The sequence below is a fragment of the Thunnus maccoyii genome, chromosome 1 (genome assembly GCF_910596095.1).
Source record: "Thunnus maccoyii chromosome 1, fThuMac1.1, whole genome shotgun sequence".
Taxonomy (NCBI): Eukaryota; Metazoa; Chordata; class Actinopteri; order Scombriformes; family Scombridae; genus Thunnus; species Thunnus maccoyii.
This window is the reverse complement of record NC_056533.1, coordinates 19,380,920-19,404,832: the sequence shown is the minus strand read 5'-3', so window position 1 is coordinate 19,404,832 and position 23,913 is coordinate 19,380,920. Positions and strand designations below refer to the sequence as shown.

The 23,913-nt window shown below is 41.4% G+C and overlaps 3 protein-coding genes across 3 annotated transcripts in view; 2 read left to right on the top strand and 1 right to left on the bottom strand.

Annotated features, from left to right (window-relative positions):
• The first annotated feature begins 156 nt into the window (after positions 1-156).
• emc8 (ER membrane protein complex subunit 8) lies at positions 157-4,748 on the top strand. Its single transcript, XM_042413272.1, has 5 exons — positions 157-790; positions 1,768-1,844; positions 1,987-2,056; positions 3,004-3,098; positions 3,276-4,748. The coding sequence occupies exons 1-5, from the start codon at positions 578-580 to the stop codon at positions 3,433-3,435; spliced, it is 615 nt and encodes a 204-aa protein (XP_042269206.1). The 5' UTR covers positions 157-577; the 3' UTR covers positions 3,436-4,748.
• A 1,687-nt stretch (positions 4,749-6,435) lies between these two features.
• On the top strand, positions 6,436-11,721 carry gins2 (GINS complex subunit 2). Its single transcript, XM_042410565.1, has 5 exons — positions 6,436-6,580; positions 8,944-9,058; positions 10,334-10,433; positions 10,590-10,716; positions 11,217-11,721. Exons 1-5 carry the CDS (start codon positions 6,491-6,493, stop codon positions 11,343-11,345), a joined length of 561 nt encoding a protein of 186 aa, XP_042266499.1. The 5' UTR covers positions 6,436-6,490; the 3' UTR covers positions 11,346-11,721.
• A 1,444-nt stretch (positions 11,722-13,165) lies between these two features.
• Positions 13,166-23,913, bottom strand: part of gse1b (Gse1 coiled-coil protein b) — a 171,041-nt gene continuing 160,293 nt past the window's right edge. Inside the window, exons 7-17 of the mRNA XM_042411230.1 lie at positions 23,032-23,199; positions 22,532-22,896; positions 22,117-22,423; positions 20,063-20,700; positions 19,792-19,904; positions 19,416-19,680; positions 18,145-18,258; positions 17,569-17,943; positions 16,689-17,027; positions 15,963-16,066; positions 13,166-15,203 (exon numbers count right to left, since the gene is read on the bottom strand). Coding sequence (XP_042267164.1) covers positions 15,063-15,203; positions 15,963-16,066; positions 16,689-17,027; positions 17,569-17,943; positions 18,145-18,258; positions 19,416-19,680; positions 19,792-19,904; positions 20,063-20,700; positions 22,117-22,423; positions 22,532-22,896; positions 23,032-23,199 — 2,929 coding nt within the window. The 3' untranslated portion in view covers positions 13,166-15,062. The remainder of the gene's footprint in view (positions 15,204-15,962; positions 16,067-16,688; positions 17,028-17,568; positions 17,944-18,144; positions 18,259-19,415; positions 19,681-19,791; positions 19,905-20,062; positions 20,701-22,116; positions 22,424-22,531; positions 22,897-23,031; positions 23,200-23,913) is intronic.

Below are 23,913 nucleotides of genomic sequence, written 5' to 3'. Positions count from 1 at the left end.
CTCTACCTCTGATTGGCCAATGCTCATTTCCTTCGTGGATTGGATTGGTTAGCTTTAGGGATGAGGAATGAGATGGTTGGGTTAGAGTAAAAATATCAGGGTATAAGCCAATCAGAGGGAGTATAGGGGCGGGTCTTCGGAGATTGCGGGTGGGAAAAAAATACGCGAGTCAGGGGGTCAAACTAGGCCAAAGCCGACATGTTTTTTTTTTTTTTTTTTACGGTATTTCCATTCTGATTTACGGTACCACCGGTGCAGCAGAAAACGAGTGGAGAAGGTGGAAGTAAGATTAGCTTGTCTGGCTCGATTGTGTGACACAGAGTTGTTAATTTAGCACAAAAAGACAGTCGTTGTTTTTGCTAACTGTAAAGGGTTACATGTGCTCGCTAGAAGGCAGAGCGTCAACCACACATCTTGGCAGTAAGGTGACTGCTGAGGTAGATATCTACTTTTCTCCGGGTCATGATATGTAACATTAGCTAACGGTAGCAGGCAGCAGTCCTTCCACATCGTGTAGCCTCTAAGCTTCTCTGGCAGGACCTGTCTTTCCGACGATTCTGCTAAGTTCCCTATAATCATGCCTATTCAATTGACGAGTCAGGCTTACTGTAAAATGCTTTTACACGCTGCCAAGTATCCTCACTGCGCCGTGAACGGGTTGCTGGTGGCAGAAAAGACGAAGGAGAAAAAGAAAGACAGCCACCATGATCCAGTCTTATGTGTGGACTGTGTGCCACTGTTCCACGGTACTCTAGCCCTGGCACCAATGCTAGAAGTTGCTTTAACACTGGTAAGTAGGCATCTATTAACATATACACCTAGTTGCCAGTTTATTAGGTACTCCAAGCTCAGACTAATGCAGTGTAATACAACGGTCCTGCAGCAACAAATGCTGTTTTTTGTTTAAACTGTCATTGGAAGATTTTGTTGCAGCATAATTGTACTGCAATGTAATGACAGTTATTATACTACAAACAATTCAAATTATATTACAAACAGTTCTAACACAGTTCTAACAAAACACAGTTAAACTTCAAACTACAGCCTACAACATGACCATGAAGTGGAATCAACACTAGGGCTGCAATAATTATTTTCATTATCAATTAATATAATTAATTATTTTCTTGATTACTTGTTTGGTCTATAAAATGTCACAAAGTATTGAAAAATACCCATCACATTTCTCCAAAAGCCCAGCTAATGTTGAAGTTATATCTTCAAATGTTTTGTTTTGTCCTACCCATATATTCACATTTGACTCACACGACTCAAAACAGTTAATCAGTTATTATAACAGTTGTCAATTAATCTTCTGTTGATCAACTAATTGATTAATCAGATCTATTCAATACCTCTCAAAAACAGTTCACAGAAAGACACATTTTAGCCATCATGAAAAAAAGATTTGTTGCACGATAGTTGTATTAGACTGCTTTAGTTTTAGCCAGGTTTATGTAACTTTACTGCAGGACAGACAGGACAACTTTCAACACAGTAGCACACACACTAGTAGTACACATACAACACACTAGTAAAACCATCATGTAAGTGAAATATACAATATTCAATGTTTACCATTCCCTGAGGGAGTGGGAATGTTTGTGCAGTCTCAACTATTTTCTCTAATGTATTCTTTTCAGCAGGTGTACCTAACGGACTGCTGACTGAATGTAGTTTTGTCCTCCTGTTGAATATGAACTTGTTTTGACTTAGGCTGTTGTTCTGTCCTTTTTATGTTGACTATGATGCCTGTTCCTATCCCAGATTGATACTTGGTGCAAAGAAAACAATTACGTCATTGCTGGATATTACCAAGCCAATGAACGCACAAAGGATTCAAGGTATGGACAACTGAAGGGACACCAACACCCTGATGTTTCATTAAAACAGCCAGTGATAAACTGTACAACAAACTCCTCTAGACTTCTGATCTACTAAACTTCGTACATGATGTACGCAATGTTTTCGTCTTCTCTCTCGCAGACCCAACCAAGTTGCGGAAAAAGTGGCTGCGAGGATTTCTGAGAACTTCAGTGAAGCAGCAATTGTTATGGTAATACTAAATTATGGTTGCGTTGATGGACTATACTGATGGATTTACATATTTTTTGTCCATTTACCTCAAGTTGTGCTTGTATACTGTACACAGTGCTGACTTTGCTGATTTTCCAAAGCATGCTGACATTTATAGATTAACAAATGTGTTCTTCTGACTAGCTGCTGGTTTAAAGGATAAGGCTGGTGATTTTCTACATTTTTCTTACTGTCGACAAATCTCATGTGCAGAGCCAATCTAACAATGAACTCATCCTACTTACACGTATTTTGTGTGTATTCAAAGCTTGATATATTGTATTCCTCTGTGCCATAGACCTTGGTTGTTGTCCAAAAACTATTAAATACATGTCAGTGAGCACTGGGTGACGTGCCTTCACCCCTGAAGACAGTAGTGGTTACCGTAGAAACAGCTGCTAGTTATGTTATTTTTGTATGGTAATGCAGTTGAAAGCAAGATTGTTTTTTAAAAGTCACCCTAGTGATGCATCCTTTTTGATGGGAATCTCCAATACACAAGATTTGATATTTAGCTGCAGACTACTGTAAAATGTAAAATATGAGTTTTGTACGTTCTAGGCTGTTGTTAATCCCAAGTTTGAGATGTTGGAACTCCCCATTAGCACCTACATGCGTCAACTCTAAAGACTTCTACAAGCAGTTTGTGCTTTCAAATGTGTCTCTTGTTAACAAAAAGCAACAAAAAGTTCACTTATGGATTACATACATAAGGCAAGTTTCATAATGTACAGACAAAAATGAACACCCTGGACTGCCTCAAAGGTGGTAGAAACAATCACCTGAAAATGCTATAATATGCAGTCAAAATGGTCAACAGTATCGTAAAGTATACATAATTTGTAACAAATTCCCTAAAGCATGCAAAAACACTGGTGCGCTCCTGTAAATCAATACAGAACAAGTAATTCTCTTTTTTTCCCCCAGGTGGACAGCAGTAGATTAAAAATGAGCTGTATCGAGCCCATTGTGCTTATCTATGATCATCATGAAAACAAGTGGAAAAGCAGAGAAGTAACCTGGTAAGTGTCTCTCTGTTAAGAAGTATCTGACTGCAAGACTGAGGTGCTGTATGTGCACGTCAACCACAGCTTCCTGTATTCTCTCATGAACTTAGACTGTTCAGCAAAAACAGCATACATTGTATAGATATGTTTTAAGTCTTAAATCACAAACTAAAGTTTTTGTCTGTCTTCTAGTGACTCTTTTGAGGACTGGAGTGAAGCACAGAAGATCACATCTGCTCTGTTAGAGGGCAGGTCTTACGAGAACTTGATTGACTTTGACAATCACTTGGATGATCTAAGGAACGACTGGACCAACCCTGTGATCAACAAGTCCGTCCTGGATCTGTGCTAAGACCCTCAGTCTGGAGCACCACGGACACACATACACAAATTGCTGCCATTTCAGCATGCATGATGCTACTTAATGTGTAGCATAGAAGTACAAAATGCTGAACACATAGTCTTTGTTCCATCAGACGGGCTCTCATATCGTCGAGAACTTGCGGAGCACTGACCAATAAGGCCAAAATCTCTCAAGGGCAAGCGCCATATGTGCACTGTTGGTATGTGTTCACCTTTACAAGGTGATACTGAGGTGAAGAAGGCAATTATGTTTTTGAATGCAACTTAATTTTTTTTTTTTTTTTTTTGCAATGGTCTGTGTTTCTTCATAGTTGTGCGCATAAAGTGAAAATCTAGTATTGGATCAAGTTTTTTTTCCTTCTATCATTTTACGGCCAGTAGCCATACAGCGATAAACTACTAAATTATTGAAACTTTTAGGTGATGATTTTACTACTGAGATATGATTAAGGGTACATGTTTATTAAATTTCTAGTTTGTACTGAGCCCTGAAACAACATTCACATACAAAGTTGTAATCTGTACATGTTTGTGGAAAACTTAATGCAACACTGTCATGAAAAGAACAAACAGATGATATTAGAACAGGGACCTTTAAGTTTTGTGTTAGTGGACTGCATTTCAAGTCCTTCTGTAGTTGCACCAGCAATGACGAGTTTTGACTTTTATATTAATAATACTAACACAGTTCTGTAATGCATGACTCATGTTATTGTCACTGGTGCACTTCAGAATGACTTGTAGATGATCTACAGTATGTTAGAATATCGGCTCTTAATTGTTCTGGAAGATTTGCTCAGAAATCTACAGAGAATCAGATGACAGGGATGTGTGAATTTTGTTTTATGTTGGATATCTGCTTTAAGAACTAGGTAATAGTATTTATTTATACTTAATTGAGCACTCTAAATCTAATAAGTAATATTAAATATTGAAATACTTAATGTAGGCATACAGAACTATCTTTGTATTTGAGATTAGAATGCATCAGTAAGAGCTAAATACTTAAATAATTGTGTGGACATTTTTTTACAGAAATTTTATGAACTGAATGTACAATGAAAACTTTTGAAATTATCCAAGTCTTTGTTAGATTCATTTTATGCCAGTTAGAAAAGTATTTTGCTAGGTGTCTTATATCGCTGCATTAGCAGTTGACAAAAGGGATAAAAATTTGAAAACGGTTGCATACCAGCTTCAAGGCTGCAGCTTTTTTTGGTTTCATTTTGTATGGATTAAAAATGCCTAATTAAGAGTTGCATTAATGGCGCTTTTGAATAATATACATTGTTAACCAAACGATACTGTATCTTGATATTGCTTGTCTCTCTTAATACCAGCAGTGGAAAGTCACTAAGTACATTTACTCAAGTATTGTACTTAAGTACAATTTTCAAGTACTTGTATTTTACTTGACTATTTCCATTTTGTGCTACTTTATGCTTCTACTACACTACATGAAAGAGGTAGGCTACATGTACTTTTACTCCACTACATTTATTTGAAAGTAATTGTTACAAGCTACATTGAAGATAAAATAATCAACATATAAAACATAATGTAATCATTGCCAGTAATGGATTAAGCAGTTAAAACTGGCTCCATGTTGAACAACTGTTTACACATTACCACATAAAACACAAAAATACCCACTGGTAATGTTTTCTTCACAAAAATATTTCAATTACTTAGTTATAGATTCTTGAAATTACAACTGAAATTACAACTCCTTCTCCCTCATTCAAAAACCCACAATTTCTAAATATGCAAATATTCATTTCAAGAGTGTAAGAACTAGTCACAAGATGTGTCCTGCTTCCCTGAGAAGTCCATTCTCAGTTCACACCTGTATAAGGTTGCATGTTGGATCATGACTGGACTCCAAGCTACGTGTGAAGTCACAAATCATGCTTGTATTTACACAACTTTAACTGAACTGTATTTTTCTTCTTGTTCCTACAGTTGAATGTTAGAGCTTCACTGTGCAGATTGATGTGTGTGCAGAGTTTGACACTAGAAGCCTGTTTTCACATTCATCTGCTGGAAGTGGAAAGTTTCTCTGTGCACATTGAAAATTTGATTTTAAGGGGTTGACCTGCAAGCATGATTTGTGACATCATCAATAGTTTGGAAGCTAATTTTGGTCCAATACTTAATTTACACAAGTGTGACGTGGAAACTTGAAGCTTCCAGTGCACAAACACTGAGAACTGACTTTACAGTGAAGTAAGAAACATCTTGTGTCCTGCACTTAAACTTTTGAGATGAAATGTATTTGCATATTTCTTGATTCTGGAATATTTAATGAGGGAGAAGAAGTAGATGTCATTTTAAAGATTTTAACAGGATAATTTAACTTTTTTGTGGAAAAACTAAATCTGACACTTTTTGTTATACATTTTTGAGTGGTGGGGGGCTTTAAGTAAAGAATTTGAATACTTCCACAACTGCTTAGTATGGCTTCTGCCAGCTAACTGTGTAAAACAAATAAATACTTACGAGAACTACAGCAAGCAAGATGTCGCAAGTGCAGAAATGACAAATGTTTACTTGATGTCACTGCAAAGTACCCACAGTAGAGTACCTTTATCACTGAAAAATATCGCCACCTTGTGGATATCAACGGCAATTGTTGGCGCTGTCACGTGACGCAGACGCGCTTCTTCCTTACGTACCAGGCAAGACGAAAATTCACGGAGTGGACTGTGTCGTCATATCCCATCTGACCCGAACGCGGAAACCAAATAGTGATTAAATTGAAATACAGATTTTTTTCGTAAGATCCAGCCGTACTAAGTGTGAATATTACATACAAAGACACCGAAATAAGTCGTAAGTCGACTCAAAACATTACAGGGTGCCCCTCGCGCGATATCACGTAACCCGTTGATGACGACGCCGTCCTCTCCCGTGTGTGTGTGTGTCTTCCTTGTCGTTTGACGCAGCCTGCAGCGCGGGAACATTTGGCAGTGTGGATGTGAGGGTAAGGTTACAGAGGGAGAAGAAACAAAATAGTGTAACTGTGCGTCGTTTAACAGACAGTTATGGATCCCTCGGAGGTTGAGTTCCTCGCCGAGAAAGAAATGGTGAAGATAATACCAAATTTCAGTCTAGACAAGATCTTTTTGATCGGGGTAAGTGAGTCGGTTGTATTTGTCTGGACCAAGTAACGTTTCTTTACACGTTTCAACGTTGGCTTTAGAGCAGATACTGATAGCTTTACATGGCGGTAGCCACATTAGCCTGGCTGTATGGGCCTGACCCCCAAAGGGGCGAAACCCTCTTGTATCTGTTCTGTTTATTTGTTTCTTTCCTTCTTTCTTTCTTTCTTTCTTTATTAATCCGCCACTTCAACCCTAAATTCGACCCCCTAAACATGCTCAAAAACTCACCAAATTTGGCACGTACATCAGGTCTGGTGAAAAATTTGGTAAAATGTAAAAAGTATCCCCCCCGCTTGTAGGAATGTCGTAGAGAGATCAAACCAAAACTCAAGTATTCGTCTCAACAAGACCTACAAATCATACGCTGACACCCCTGACCTAAATCCAACAGGAAGTCCTCAATTCACCAATGAAAGTATGACTTTGTGCCAATTTTTGACCCCGATCAAATGCCATCTATCTAGGGCGTTAATGGTATCGGCTTCAAACTTTAATACATGACTTATCACACTGTGCTGAGCAAAAGTTATTAAAAACTTTGTAATAACTCAAACGGTTTAGATTTTGTAAGCTCCGAAAGTTGGAGTGCCACATCTCACCTTACAATATAAACCGATGGGAAGGCAATCTCTGGGCATGGACTTTGTGCCAAACTGAGGCGTCTGACGTCTAAACTATAAGTCAGACCACTTTTAAACCTGGATCAATGGATTCGCGACGAAAATTCCTTCTAAACTATGATTTTTACTGTAAGATTTGGCCATAGTCATTGGATTTATGAGGATATTTCATAAGAAGACTACTCTGAAATCCTGCTCTCCAGCTGAGAGGGAGAAGGAGGGAAGAAAGTGACGTCACGGTTAAATGCAGCAGATTTTTGAAGGATACAGCAGAAAGGTCTATATACACACAGTACAATATATACAAACTTTGTATGAAGTTTGGTGTTATCATTTATTTTACAATAATTATGAGTCTTATATGTATAATTCAGTAGTGGGGATGACCTATGAGGGGAAGGGAAAAAATGGAGTGAGAGTGACAGTTTAGTGATAAAGTGCTGCAGAAGAATAAAATCAAAACTAAAATTTGTAGCTCTGTACTGCAGTTTTTCCTTTATTAGGGCCTGAGCACCTAGCGGTTCACTCACACTCTCCATTCAAATATATGGGTATTTTTCTGTGTCCAGCTGCAGTTACTTATTGTCTCTACACATCTGACAGCAGCGTTCAATGCTTACTTTTTTGTCGAGGAGTACTTGTGTTCCTAAATGAAAAAAATTAGGAGCACACAGAAATTTAGGAGCACACTGAAAAATGTTCAAGTAACTGTTTATTAAAGACAACAGTTTATCACGTACATATTTAAATGCTTTGTGTGTGTGTGTATGTAAATTAAAATTTATGTTCTCTTTAGAGGTGCTTGATTATGGCAAAAAGCATAATCACAATTATTTTTGCTCAATATTTACATCACGGTTATTTAACATGATTACTTTTTGACTGTCATTTTTGGCGATTGTCGATATATGCACATATTTTTTCCCACTTGGCTGAGGAAACTATTACACATGCAAGCATAGATTGTACTATGTATGGTCAAAAAAGACAATATATGAGGGAAGAACTGAGGAAGACTAGAGTTCCAGAGCTCAGCATTAAAACTTTAATGAACCTGCCAAGTGGATGGAGCAGCAGTTTTTTGGGTTTTTTTGAATTTATTAGACAGACAGGATTGATGTGTAGGATTTAATATTTGGTCTACAGTCCGAAGCGGAGGATGGTGGTTATGTGCCTAATATGCTATAATTTAGTTATGGTTGAAGCGTGTGGCGTGGCGTTGAGTTTTAATGTTTGGCCATGACAGAGGAAATTGCTATAACTTTAGTGCAAATGCTCCACTCTGCCCCAAACTTTGCATGTTTGATAAGAGTCCCGGCCTGAACACGTCCACATGACAATATTCAGTCAGTGATGCAAACTGGCTGAATAGCTCCCCCTATGAAACTGCAGCAACGCAGCCCCAGCAGCAGGCAAAATAGTGGACAGAGGAAGTGATGTTTATCTCCTTCTTGCACTGTCTGAAAATAGCCCGGGTCTGAAGACATCTACATGCCCGTGACAGAAGCCCTTTGACTGCGCCGCAGCCCGACGTGCGCAAGGGTGCAAGGGCCTGTTCAACGCTGCTTGCAGCTTTAATTAAAACTGTAAAACCAAACCACCACCTGTAATCTACACATTATGATAATGTCTGCATGCTAATGACAGTAGAGTCAGGTGTGTGAACTGTTGTTGTGTTGCACAATAACATGAATGTGTGTGTTTGTGCCTCAGGGCGACCTGGGTCCCTTCAACCCTGGACTACCCGTTGATGTTCCTGTGTGGCTGGCTCTCAACCTGAAACAGAGACAGAAATGTAGAGTTATTCCTCCTGAGTGGATGGAAGTTGGTAAGATTTAAATCCTCCACATACGCAAAACATGCAGATGTTTGACTTATTTCAACTGACTGGCTTTGTTGATTGGATCTTTTCAAGGTTAGAGGATTACTATAAACTTAAATTGAAGCAGTTAACCTGTTAAATTCTTTTCCCTCAACACTTCTCTTTAATATTTCCTAAAATAAACTTCTGCTTGTTTGGTTAATGCTTTGCCACACAACAATCTTTTTTTATCATCATTATCAGTAGCATTCTGATAGAGGTTAAACCACATCCTGCATCTTCACAGCTTTCACATGCCGATACACAAAATCAACTGCTCAAAAATAAGTTCATAAATGCTGAAAAAAAATGTATCACCTGAGATTATTTATTCCATGTTTGCATTAGTATAGATTTGTGGCAAAAATCGGATTAAAGACATCCATCCAGAATCAGAAGTAGGCAGTTCAATGACGTGATCTTTCTTTAGTTTGCACAGGCAATTTAGTTCTAATGTTATTCTTCTTTTAAAGTTTAAAGTTCAGTGTATTGTTCAACAGTCCTCAGACTTGTTTGGGGATTACTGAATGGGGTGCTGGCACCTTCAGGCTGCCGTGTTTTATTGTCAACAAATCCCATGAAAAGACAAAACCAAACAACACATTAGTCCGTGTCTCAATACTCTCTGACTTCCCTTTCTTTGGGACCCAGCCCCAAGAACATTCCTACTCAAGATGTAAATCTTTAAAAAAAAAAAAAAAAAAAAAATGAAACTGTACTTGTTAACCTGTTTTCAAAGGCTAAATCATTTTCTGAAGCAGCTTGTTACTGTGGTTGTTAGGAACTCAAACAACAGTAAACAGTGCATTTGTTGCAGACTATTTACGGCTGCAAATGAATAAACATTTGGTTCGAGTGTTTGCAGCTGCAGAAGTACAGTTTGGGAAGGATTAGTGAGAAACTACATTTCTCATGTTCATCATAGAGATCTATGGCACATAAGGATTAGCTGCACAGATGGTTCATTCAAGTTGTTGACACTAACAAAAATCTAGACATTTGCTAGCCTTCAGAGTGTTTGTCCTAAATCATTCCTCCTTTATGAGTCATAATAATATCATCCAGCAATGCAGAGAGAAAGCCTGGAGATCTTTAGCAGAAGATGCTGAAAATACTGCAACTGGACCTTCTATGACAGGCACATCTGAGAGTTATTGACATTTATACTGATGTCTGGCACTTTGGGTCATTCGGTTACTGTTTGTGACTTGCCTGCTGTTGACACCTTGCTCTAATGCGCAGAGAAACTGGAGGAGATGCGAGATCTTGAGAGGAAAGAGGATGCCTTTACACCCGTTCCCAGTCCTTACTACATGGAGCTGACCAAACTGCTACTGAACCAGTGAGTCATACAAAACCCCATGCAGAGAGAGGGCATCTCATCTTATTGTTCTGATGGTGTTTGTAGTGATTAAACAGTTTGTGAAGATGTTCCTTTGAAATCTGTGTGTGTTGCCCTCTACCTAACCTTACATGATGTGTTGTGTGTTTTCTGTAGTGCGTCTGACAACATCCCTAAAGCAGATGAGATCCGTACGCTGGTGAAAGACATCTGGGACACACGAATTGCCAAACTCCGCCTCTCTGCCGACAGCTTCATCAGTCAGCAAGAGGCTCATGCCAAGGTAACACTGTACGCTGAACGGGATATTTTGCAATATAGTTACATATCTCTATAATCTCATTTCAAATGCCCACTGCTGCTTTGGTTGTGTGTCTCTCTGCTGTGTTGGAGGAATTGTTGTTGTTTACTGCTAAGAAGTGAGTTAAAAAGTTGTGCTGTAATTGAAATGTAATGATACTGAAATTGAGGAAAAATGCAGCGCTTGGGAAATATTTTTCCACTCCAGAGAGCATCTTCAAGTGATGAAAAAGTGTTGTTTCTTAATCAAAAGGACCAACAGTCAGAGTTGTATTGTCTTGCAAAATAATTGGGATTATCCTTTTATTCCTTCATCTTGTGGCGCTACTGCTTCTTTTTCTTCCATTTTCGCTGTCGTATTAAGTTGACAAGTTGATCTGAGAACAAGCGTTCACAGCACTCATTAGAGAAAGAGCATATTTTTTACTTTTATGTTGAAAACCGAGCATGTCTCCCATCTCACGTTGTTCCTTTCCTCTACAGCTGGACAACCTGACTCTGATGGAGATCAACACCATACGAGCGTTCCTTCTTGATTCTCTCAACTGCATGTACAAACTACGCTCCAATCTGCAGCCTGGTTCCAGTAAAGGACAGTTCATGGACTATTGATTAACAAGATCAAGGCCTGCTGAACAGGTTTAAAGCTCCAGTCCCAGGAGTTTGGGAAGGCTGGAGTAACAGCCTCACACTGAGGTGTGTGCTGACTGACCACGCTCTCCATCACCGAAAAGACTGAAATTGAGTCATAAGATTCCTGTTAATGGCTCTTAATTACTCAGCATTTTTAAGGGGTTATATTTTTGCTGAGGGAGACATTCTTTAATCCGTACATATTAAAAGCATCAAGGGTTAATATGTGTCTGCTGTTTGAAATATGTCTGTATTTAATGTAATAAGTTAAGTTAGGATGCTCATTGTACTTTAAACAGTGAACCATGTTTGTGTGTGTTAATATGTGACAAAATAAATATATTCTCTTTTCTAATGTTTTTTTCCCTAAAATCTTTGATTATTTTTAATTATTGTGTCGATTTGTCATAATTTGTGTAATACTTCTGAATATTTCAGTGTTCTGGGTGACTGGTGTTGTGCAGGTTAAGTTCCAAAGCTGTAGTAGAAGAAAGCCTATGCAAACCTCCTTCCTGGGCTAGCTAGCTATATTAACATGTTACAGAAAAGGAAAAACGAACCTGAGATTTTCACATTTAGCATACAGGGCAAGTCATAGTGACATAAGCAAAAATAAATAAAGAAGTAATACTGTTCTGTAAGGGCAAACAGTACAAAGGATTCCTGATTTTATTTTCATAACATTTGTGAAAATCTAATCTTAGTCACACTTTAGGTTCCTGTAAGGAAACTTGCACTTCATTTGACCCATCCTTAATATTTAGGAGTGGAGAGCTGCAGCGCTGCATCCTTGGACCAACTCCAGCTCTGAGGTCAGAGAGCAATGAATAAACTATTTCTAAAACCTAAAATACACATCTTGGCATGGAAGGACATGTGATATAATGTATGAAGAGTCTTTACAGGGAATAGTTCAGGAATAATGGTCTGTATGTATTTTATGTATTAGTTCAACATACATGTATGATTTTGGTGTTCTACCCTCCCAGTACCCACAGACAAAAATGATATTTAACATTTTTGAAATATTTTATTTTCTTTTTTGTCTGAAATCACAGCCATATATTCATAAATACCTAATTACTACATTCAACAAAGAATATATTACATTACAATGAATTCAAACAAGTACATTTTAAAAACAGGATTTTCACAGCATCTAGACATCCTCCACTGAGTAATGGGGCTATTGCATGGGCGTGCATGGGTTGGAGACAGGGAGGCTGCGTAAGGGGCTCACTGTACTGCACCTTCCTCCTCAGCTCATTGGCGGCTTCGCTCAGCGTGCATGCTCCCTTATAAACCAACTCCTGGCTCCCCTTTACTCTGTGAAAACGAGTACGCTCTGTATCCCTCTAATCCTCTTAACTGGCTTGGGCCTCAATTATAAAAAAAGGTTGAACGATTTTTTTTTTTTTCTAAATGCATTTAGATAAAGGAATTCTGTGTCAGCTCTTCTTAACTTGAACACATTTGAAAGGGGTGAGACAAGTTGATTTGATAAAATGTCATACTGCTTGTTGCATATAGCAACAAGTCCCTGATCACTGATGTTATGTGTAGGATGCTCATGTGGGCAACTGCAACTCATTCACATGCTCCCAAAATTTTGAGGCACTTGTAATTCATATACTGTATATGGGGAGTAGTTGTGCTTCAGTCTTAGCTATTTTTATACATTAAGTTCTTGCACATTTTAAAAATGTATTCTTTTAACTTTTTTTAACTGATATTCCTCACTCCTTTTCAGACCAACCAATCATAATTCGTGCAGCTTGAGTCAAACCCCTTCAATTCAATTCAATGATCTATACACCTTGTAGGTTTTTATTTTGGATATTCCAATTGCACCTACAACCATATGAGGAGACATGAGTTACAGGGTAGAAAATCAAAATAAGATGAGGATGAGGTGGCAGACAGAGGTTGTAAACAGGTATGAGGCCAGGGAAAGCAAACCTATCTGATTTTATATGAACTATGAAATGCCCAGTTTGAATCTTCTATTTGTGTGATTTCCAGATGTTCTTTATAACACGTTGGCAACTTTGGATAATTAGGGTCCTAAAAAACTAGGAACAGCAGGAAGGATAATGTGTGTGGTCAAAGGTGTTCAGCAGTGGAAGATGGCCATTCTGGTTCAATTTTTTTTTTTTGGCTAATTAATTGCAACTTAATTTAAAATTAAGAATCCAAAATGCTACTGTTTGTTTTTCAGTTTGGCACTATATCCTCTCATGGCTGCTGATAAGGGCTTGATCTTGTAAGGCGTAACTTTATGCAAACCGTTGTGTTTTTTGAGTCTGATGCTGTATAATATCATAGAAAGTGAAGTGAAGGTCCAATGGTAGGATAAAGCATTAAGAACCAGTTACATCAGCTGGCTGCTTTTAAAGACTCTTCATGTCTATACAAAATAGTCAAGTAAGTCAAGTGACCAAAGTAAAAAAAAACAAAAAAAAAAAACTGTCACTGTGGATCTCAACTGGTGTCTGTATGAGAGTTTCACAAGCTAACTAGTCAAAGCCAGCAGCAGTGAAACATTTTGAGAGGAGCTGAACAGAGGAGTTGTTGAAATGGGCGTTAAAACAGGCGGACACATGTTGCTGTGAAAGGAAGGTGGATGAGAGGGCAGGAGCCATGTCTAACAGGACCTCTAAGTAAGCTTTGCTGATCTCAGAGGCCAGAGGAGGTGGCTGTGGCTGGGTCTCAGCTGCGCAGTGCCAGGAAAGAGTAAGACGAGGAGTGTGTCCTGTTTTCTCTCACTCTGTTAAATGTCTCAAAATGAGCTGTTCTGGCCAGCAGCAGTACAAACACTAAAAGCAAGGCTTTCTTTTCCAACCCAAAAGCATAAACATATAAAAATGGCAGGCTTTTTCTTTTAAAAGAACAATGATTAAAGTAATAAAAACATACAAAATTCTTTTAAGTCTTCATATTATGTACAATACAAGGCTGAAGCACCTTTTAAAATTCTTATTCTCAAATTTTCTATTTCGAAATAAAACATTTCCTTAATTCTTTCCAAAAATGTGCATTTTCTAAGTTCTTCTCTAATTTGAACAGTTCTTTGTTGTAACACAGTACCACCAGGTAGTTCTTCAGCTTTTATTCTTAAGTGCATTTCCAGTTCAAAAGCTCTTGTGGCCGCTGTGATAAAATCAGTCTCGACTGGCCAGAAGCATTCGTTTGGAGATTTGGAGCGTTCAAAGTCTCTTGACGACACCCCTCCTGGGGTAGCTGCTCCCTCATTGGCAGGATTGTCTGTGTGGCTGTGGCGGTGAGGGATGCAGAGACTGAACAATAGAGCAGCAGGGACTGAAGAATGTGTGCAAAGCAGGTGCATGTGTGTGTATTTTTGTGTGTGAGTTGATCTTCAGGTGCTCCTGCCCCACACTCTCACTGATCTCGTGGTTGGCTACATTGGCACACATTAGTGGCTTGTGGCGCAGTCCCTGGCTGGCCACAATCCAAAGACTGCCTGTCCTTCACTGTATGGTCCTGTCTGCTGTGCATTCATCTAACATCCATCTATCCATTCATTCAGTTCATTCATTCATCCATTCATCTTATCTAGCCAGCCATATTCTCCTCCATGGAGCCATGTGGACCAGGCCATGAAAAATAAACTCTGGGTGTCAGTCTGAAAGGGGAGGTGGCTGGAGGCCTGGGGGCCATCAGGTGGGCATGTCGGGGTCACCTGGGAGGGTAGCCCTTGTAATGGCCTCCTCTCGGCCAGTGTGTCTGTGGCAGCGTCAAACACTTCCTGAAGTGCTCCAGCTCTGCTTGCAGCTTCTCCCTTTCCACTGCCAGCTTCTGTCTCTGGGACATCAGCTCCTACACAGCCAGGGTAGCAGGGAGGGAAGACACAAAATACTAAGTTAACACAAAAACACTCACACTCAACACGACAATGAGAGGGTGAGCTCAGGTACTAGACATAAATTCAAGGGTTGGACAAAATAAAGGGGAAAACACAATGTCAGAAGAATAAAGAATAGTGTGATGCTTTGGATTGCTGTCATTCATATCCTGAGCTGGATGAGATATTTAATCATTTTTCAGGCTCAGTGATGTTGAGATCTGAAGACTTGGGAAGCCAAGGATGAACATTCACTTTTTCCTGGTGTCCATGAAACCATTATTGAATTTAATTAGCAGTTTATATGGAAACATTATCACCTTGGATTAAGGAAATATTTCAAGCAAAATGTCTAGACAGTGGGGTACCTCCTGACCCCCAGTACTTAATGTTTAGGATAATGTATGTTTTCATGATTTTCAGGACTGCTTCTCTTGCCACATTATAAGCTTTCGAACTTTTTGTGAAACTCACAATTGATGCACTTTGGCTTGTTTGAACCCTATTTTGTTCACCTTGTGTACATACAGTAGAGTATATATTATGAAGGACAAAAAAAGAATTGGGGGGGGGGCTTAAAGATAATGCAAAGTGTGTGAGGAGGCACACATGAAATCACATCTTGTGCATCCAACCAATAATTGTTCCCGAGTATAAGAGACAATATACAAAGAAAACAGATCAGAGCTCATGAAGTCACAGCCACAGTAACACCAGCAGTGTGTGTGTCTTACCCCCATGCTATGAGACAGCTGCTCAGCAGTCAGACTGAGGTTGTAGTTTTGAGCTTCTAGTCTTCGACACTGGTTCTGCAACACTTGTCGCTCCAAACTTTGCTCTGGGGGACACCGAGTGAGAGAAAATGGGGAGGAAAGAGAAAACAGAGTTGAGGGTTAGAGGAAAAAAGGCAAGACTGAGGGCAGTGAACTCTGACTCCTTTGTAAAATCAAGATCATGTGCTATCTGAACAGATGCTACAAGGCTGATCTACCACAAATAAAGAGCAGAGCAACAGCTTCTATAGATGCATGTCTTCATGCTTTACGGTTATAAATTATAGTGAGATGGTAAAGGCTAGGATTGATTAGATGTCTGTTCAGCCTATTTTGTCTACATATCTGATTAAAAATTTATTTGCACTACCACCCTCTAGTGACGAGAGAACGCTACAACAACTGGTATAAATCAAGTCCGTTCATTTGCATTGACACCAACCACCAAACAATACAATACGTACATTATTGCTTTACAATGTTGTTTTTGTCTCAAAAACAAAATTTTTCCAGGAACAAAGTAAATTATGGCACTATATAATGAAATATGAAAGGCTTTTACAGAGGCAGCAGTTATAAAACCTACATATGATATGAAGCAGAAGAGCCATAAAACAGCAGATGTATGAGATTTTCTAGCAGCAGCAGCAGCTGTATAATCACTGCATATTCAATGTGGCTGCTTACCTTCAACATATTCCTGATAAGCTTCAAATATAGATTCAATCCCCTGCCACTTGGAAGTTGGAGCCTCTTCTTCCTCCTCTTCCTCTTCCTCCTCCTCATCCTCTGGACCAGACAGGTCCTCCCTCGTCCCTGAGGCCTCCCGGTGTAGGGGTACGGTGAAGTGCTGCCCGTTGGGCTGAGGGTGAGTGTGTGTGAGTGGATGGGCAAATGAATGTGTATTAGAGTGAGACTGTGAATGCGGCTGAGGTGGCCGGCCAGGCGCGCTCTGAAGCTCTGGAATGTTGTAGTGAACGGAGGACTCCTGGAGGTGAGAGGATTCAGACATCCCTGTGGCTCCGCCTTTAGGACAAAGATGGGAGAGAAGAACGGATCATCATGTTTAATCCATTTTTATTCATTTTATTAGTGGCGAAAGGATTAGTTGATTAATCTAGGGCTGCAACTAATTAGTATTTCCATGATTTTCTCAATTAAGTTCTTGTTTAATCTATTAAATATTAGAAAATAGTGAAAATGTCCATCCTGATTTCTTTGAGCCAAAGATGATTTCTTTAAATTGCTTGTTTTGTCTAACCAACAATCTAGAATCCAAAGATATTCAATTTAATATCATGGAAGCCCAAGAAAACCAGCTAATCTTCACATTTGAGAGGCTGGAAGCAGTGAATTTTTGGCAAAAAAAGATGTAAATCATCAAATAGTTTCCAATTAATTTGACTCTTGACTTTTTGACAGGTTTTGGACTTTTGGTTGGACCAAGCAAACAATTTGAAGACTTCACATTGGGCTCTAAGAAACTTATGGGCAGTTTTCACAGATTTTCTGATTTTCGTCCATTAGTCACAAAGATACCTCTATGACCATGACTTGTGCTTCTTACCTTTATGTTTCTGCAGAGCCTTCTGAGTGGACTGAAGCACAGATTCGTGGAACTGCTGAGCAAATTCCTCCGGGGTGAAGCTGTCCCAGGGTTTGGTGCGTCCATTGACGCTGTGAAGGCCCTCTTTAGCCTGCAGGGGGAGTGGGGGCCGCAAGCTGTTCAGCAGGCTAGAGCTCCTCTTAGAGATCGGTCCCTCACCAGGCCCCCGGGCCTTGTCTGGGTAGACAGCTGGAGAAGGGGGTTCCTTTGGTCTTAATGTGTCCCCGAGGGGTTTTGGATGGCCATTCGGGGATGCTGGGCAATGTGAGGAGGGGCTATGTGGTCTGACACTGTGGTGGTCTTCTGATTCAGAGGGAGGCTGGGCGAATGCAGAATCTGCAATCATTTGGACATGTGTTAGTCGTGATGAGGTCAAGATCCACATTACTACAGATGGAATGCCCTAATTAGAGCGTGTTGTTACTTTAGATGCGCCTCCCACAACTACATTATACAAATGAATGAATGAACACCACTCTAACACGATACTTTAGACATGAGAACGTGTATGTTTGTGTTCTTTAGCATGTGTCTCACCAGAGATCTGTGCTGGAGGGCTCTTACATAGCGGATGAGGAGCATGTCTGATGGTATCCAAGGTTACGCTCTTTTCTTTAATGGCCTGAAGCAGCTCCACCACCCTTTCATTATCTAAGAGACAGAAAAAAAACAACCTGTAAATCTTTGTAGCATTAGGCCTGTCTGTGTGTAACAGATTCACATTTTTATAACCACTTATTTCTCCTGTGTATGTATGTGTGTGTGTGTGTGTGTGTGTGTGTGTGTGTAAGGCAGTTGAGTGCGGCCTGACAGTGTGGGAGGCAGTGCGCTGCCATCTGTAGACAGCAAACAGTAAATCAAGAGGATTAGACTAGGATCACTGTAAGCCTACTGCTGCCACTCCCAATTCTTCGTCTGTGTGTGTGTGTGTGTGTGTGTGTGTATGTGTGTGTGTGTGTGTATGTGTATGTGTGCATAACTGCAAGTGTCTCCAAACAGAACCTTGCCAAGAATCCACCTTTCAAACTAGGGTAATGTAAAGCACTGCATTATGCATACATTGTTAAATATATGCTGCATATAATATAGGGGTTTGAGGCTGACATGATCATTGTTTCACCTCTTTATGATTTCCTTCAGGGCTAGAGTCAACATGTTAATGAGAGCGTGGTGCATGTAAAGCAGACAGAGCTCAGGTGAAGTGAAGCGTCAGCAAGCTATGGAGCCAACTGAGGATGACTATTACTTTCTGAGAGCTAAATGGGCATGCGATCAGTCTTCTTTATTCTGCTGGGATGAGATGTAAAAGGGAAGAGACAGGATAAGAGTCACTGATGGCTATGTTTGCATGGCATGTAAAGGGCACTGGGTCATTGCTGTGGTGTAGTGGTTTCTGACTACTTTGCTGAAAGACACTGATGTGTGTTCTGCTTTGAGATAATCTGCAAATATTAATCATTGTCAATAAAAACTATGTTCTTCACTTAATTCTGATATCTTAAAGTCAGAAGCAGTGAAATTCCTGGGCACACCAATTACTTAAACAATAAGGGAGCCATCGTTTATTTAATTAAGAATAGCTAACAGGCATTGTTACGCATAGTTAAGTCTCCCGCCAATTAATCTATTTCTTGAAACATAATTAAACAAAATGGCTGGTAAGCAACACTAAAGACCCACATTTAGAGTAACTGTTAAACAGGGATTTTAGAGTGGTTTCAAACATGACTAAGTAAATTAAACACGGGGGAAAGACTACCTGCTATGTAAACTGGACTTATGCAGTGTATTTCTATAAATTCCCTTACCTTTCCTCTGCTGTATAGTGACATGGGACAGTCTGAACATGGTGAGGAACCGCTTCTTGTCCTCCAGCTCTGGCGCTCGGTCCATCTCCTCAGGAGTGAAGCGTGTGCTGAGTTGAGGAGGAGGGGGAGTGCGTTTCGATTGCGTGGCAGGTGGCGAGGGGCTGCGCTCCCTGAGCATCCTTCTCCTCTTCCTTCTCTTCTGCTGCACCAGCTCATCCCGCCGGCCCACCGTAGTCAGGCTAAACATTCCCAGGAACTCCAATTTCTGTTCAGAGAGGCGAGAGAAATCATCTCACTGCAATTTTTAGTCATGAGTGCCTGTCTGAACTTCCATCATAGAAAACACAGAAAAGGTATGTGTTGGCAGTTGTTTTACCTCTGTGGAGTCATCCAGTTTGAGTGGGGGCTGTTCTGCTACTCTTCTGAGGTGAGCTCTCACCTCTTCCTCATCACTTTCATCATATGAGTCATCCAGCTCATAGTAGTAACCTGCAGCAAACACAGAGGTCACTACTGACACCCCACTTTTTAAATCACCTCTTAGGATAACTCTTACATTAAACAAAATATAGTCAATGATTTTTTTTCCATGCATGTAAGAGTGAACATCACTGGGTGTAGTGCAACACTATGATTTATGTGAGTACCTTTCTCTCTGGCCTCCCGTCTCCTCTTTTCCTCCAGGTCCAGCTTACTGACAGGCCGTCGGTGTTGCTGAAGGAACTCATCATAGATCAGCATTGTGTCTGGAACCATCCCCAGTGTGGCTACCTGTCCCATCCCTGGCCCAGTGACCATCCCTAGCGCTTGTCCTTGTCTACTGTGCCCCTGGTGTCCCTGGAGGCTCTTCAGTCCAGCACTGCTTTTCCCGGCTCCCTCCAGTTCATACTGGCTGGACAGGGACAGTGATGCCCTCTGCTGGCTGAAGAAGGACTGGGTGGATTTCTCCAAATCAGCGAGGAATGTGTTAGGCTCTGGCAGGCCCGGAGGACCTCTTAGCGGGGGATACTTCTCCATCACTCCCCCTTCTCTTCTCCTGGCCCCATCCTCATATTTGGAGAGCCCTGGGGGCAGCCGACTGAGCTCGTAGTGTCCCATCCCTGAGGGCTCGTGGTTACGTCTGGACTCTGAGGCTGTCTCTATAAGAGAGGCGGGGTTCCACAGGGTAGTGGGAGGCGGAGGGTGGTGTTCACGTGGCGGCTGAGGAGGTTTGGGGGAGATGAGGGGTGGAGGGGCACCTAAGTGAGGGTGGAGGTCCCGGTTTCCTGGTTCATGGTGATTTGGTCTGTAAAGATACAATGTAACAGGAGCCATGCTTATCTGTTGGACATACAGAACAATGCCTATATCTCTTCTAAAATTGAGAAATAGTGTTTACCAATCACTAATGCAATGCAGAGTCACACCACAGTGCTTATATGCCCTGCCTATTTCCCTTCATCCCTGTCAGTATGTCTGTGGGTTTGTGTGTCTGTGCAAAGCAGTATTATCAAGCCCAGACAGAGTAGCCCAGAGCAGAGCGAGGATGTGGCCAAGGCACACAATGTCCTCCAAATATACAGGGCTGTTTTTGATCTGTTAGGCCCTTGTAGTATGTGGCATGCGCACACACATGCACAGAGGGAGAGAGCAAGTTCAGAGAGTGGTGTACTGAGGGAGAGGCCAGGAGAAATATTCTCCAAACAGACAGGCAAGCAGAGAAGAAAGGGACTGACATAGGGAGGGTAAGGAGGCCAGTGGATTATTAGAAAATGAATCACACTTAATGATGAGAGAGAGGAGAAGAATATATATGTACATTGAGAACAAAGGTGAAGATAGAGACTTGAAAAGGAGAAACGGTATGGTGATGGGGAAGAAATGGCAACAGTGAGGAAGAAAGAAGACAGATGGCTGATGGACACTGTCTAGAACATCTTTCCAAATCAAACCTGGCAGGAGAGCACATTGCATGACCAGTCAAATTATCTACGCCTCCTGTTTGTGTTTGTGTGTGTCTGTTCTGTGTGTGAGTGAGTAAATGTGTGTGTTATCTGCAATCTGCAGCCTGTGAGCTGTGATTCTGCGATTATACCGTAGGGTTACTGATAGCGGACATGCGTGTATCTCTCCTGTCCTACCAGTTCAGCATTAACCAAAACCTCACTCCTGAATCACACACAACAACACAAACACAGGCACAGTAACAAGGGAGGGTAAGTAGGGGGCTTATGCTGTGCAAGGTTGAGAGGATTAGCTGAGAATTAGCCTTTGTGTATCTTAGCTGTCCCACTCGCTGCCTGTTTGAAACCCCTGCCCAATGCTCATGAAACAGCAGTCATCAGGACCCCGCTTTGCACTCTACATCAACACCTAAACATAGCTTGTCTGCCTGCATGTCGGGCCTGGAAGGTAGCATGGACAGAAATAGAGTAGTTGTGATGCTTCTGACAGGGTTTATCTTTTTCCAGTCCTGCCTGAAAACAAACTTCTAAAGCCTGCCAGCTTCTGAGGCTTCAAAACACAGGCACAACTGTCCCTATCAGGCTAGCAGAGACAGACAGCCAAACACCCCAAAAATAGTGTTTGTATTGGTGAACACGTGAGAGCACGCATGCATTTCGGTGTCACAGATATGGCCAAACTGCCTCTATCAGATAACATGGACAAAACTGCGATTGCCAAGTCATAGCACATGTTGGCTTTGCAAGTGTTGCCTCACCTGTGTGAATCTGTCCTGTGATCTGGTGTGTCAGCTGTCCGTCCCAAATCCAGGTGCTGCTCCAGAACCTGCTGGCGGAATTCAGACACCTGGTACTGACGGTCTTCTTTCTCCTGACGCAGCTTGCGTTGCCGTGCCAACCACCTCTCCTCCTCATTGTTCCTCTGAGCGATCATCGCGGCGGGCGCCATGTAGGGGCTGTGGCCTGAGATTAGACCAGGGACGAGATGATGTGATTGTACCACTGAGGAGTGGAGTCCTGGTGGGACTGGTTTGGGAGCTGGAAGGGCGGGCTCTTTGGTTTTATCTGTCAAGGGAGAAAGATCAGGGTCAAAATGCTGATATAAAGTGTTTACAGTTGACAAGCAGTATGAGTGTAGCTTATGGAGGCCACAGGGGAAGTAGAGACACATACCAGCCCGATTAGGGGTCAGTCTCTCAGGCTTGGTTCGGTCTTCCTGCCCCCTCATGGCATGGAGTTCAGCCAGATAGTGGCTCTCCATGGCCTTGGATGCCTGCAGCTCTTTCTCCCTCAGCGCTCTCTCCTTCTGCCTCTCCAGTTCCTTCTCTCTTTCTCTCTCCTTCTCCCGTTCTCTCTCACGCTCCCTTTCTCGCTCGCGCTCTCTCTCCCTCTCCAGCTCCTTCTCCCGCTCCCTTTCTCTCTCTCGTTCTCTCTCCCGCTCTTTTTCTCTTTCCGCCTCACGCTCCCTCTCTTTTTCGCGCTCGCGTTCTCGTTCCCGCTCCCTCTCTCGCTGCCGCAGTTCATCCTCCAGCTGAAGCCTAGAAGGCAAAGTGGGCAGGGAAACAGAAGTAGCAATAAGATGGCTGTGAAATCAGAAAAGACAGTTCATAATCACAGCTAATACTATGCATGTACTTGAGTGTCAATGTATGCATAAATGAAGAGGACTTTACCTCTCAGATTGTAGTGCTGACAGTGAAGGGTGTGTGAAGTCTCCTGGGTAGCGGACCCCTGGTAGGTGCATGTGAACAGCAGAGGGATGGATGGGGGGTAAAGCTCCCCCTGCTGGCAGCGAATAGAAAGGTGACCTCAAAGCAGAGAGGCAGAACGGGTCATCCATCCTGGGAGATAAGGATTGCAATCAAAAAAGAGAAAAGAGAGAAAGAGAGGGAGTCAGTCTCCCCGTGTGACAGTGCAGTGCTCACTTTCATTAACCTATGTGCCTCCGTCTCCCAAAGAAGCGACATCACAGTGTCTTCCATCTTTCAAGAAAGCAGCAGCGTCTGGCAGCTAACCTCAATCACTACACAGCAGCCAGGCAAGAGACTGCGCTGTGTGCTGATGCTGTGTGTTTTTTGTGTATGTGTGTGACATCCACAGCTCATCCCCTCATTAAATCCATTACAGCGCAGTGTGTGATGGGTGCTGCAGTCATCTGATCTTGCTGGGCTGACAGACCAGGGGCACACAGCCTGTGTGATAGCCCAAAGCAAGCAGGGCCCTTCTCAATACACACACACACACACACACACACATACACACACGGACGCACGCACGCACACACACACGGACCCACGCACGCACGTACATTTAAAATGAATTATTTTTTAACAAATAATCCTTAAAAATTTTGTGTTGCTGGGATTTTCTCCTTAGTGATCACTGTACTGTTGCTCCTGTAAAGAACAACAAAATACCTCAATACGTTTTTTGTTTTTTTTTTAGTATAATTTACCTTGGGCTAAGACAAGGAAATTGGTTCTTGCTACTGACTGGCTTGTTTTTAGGCAGCAAATACAGTTTTGTTTGTCTCATTCTGCAAAAAATATTACCCT

Coding starts and splice junctions, on each gene's coding strand:
- emc8 (XM_042413272.1), top strand. CDS start 578: ATGCCTATTCAATTGACGAGTCAGGCTTACTGTAAAATGCTTTTACAC. Junction 2,057..3,003: donor GTGAAGCAGCAATTGTTATG/GTAATACTAAAT, acceptor TTTTTCCCCCAG/GTGGACAGCAGTAGATTAAA. Junction 3,099..3,275: donor AAAAGCAGAGAAGTAACCTG/GTAAGTGTCTCT, acceptor TCTGTCTTCTAG/TGACTCTTTTGAGGACTGGA.
- gins2 (XM_042410565.1), top strand. CDS start 6,491: ATGGATCCCTCGGAGGTTGAGTTCCTCGCCGAGAAAGAAATGGTGAAG. Junction 6,581..8,943: donor ACAAGATCTTTTTGATCGGG/GTAAGTGAGTCG, acceptor TTTGTGCCTCAG/GGCGACCTGGGTCCCTTCAA. Junction 10,434..10,589: donor ACCAAACTGCTACTGAACCA/GTGAGTCATACA, acceptor TGTTTTCTGTAG/TGCGTCTGACAACATCCCTA.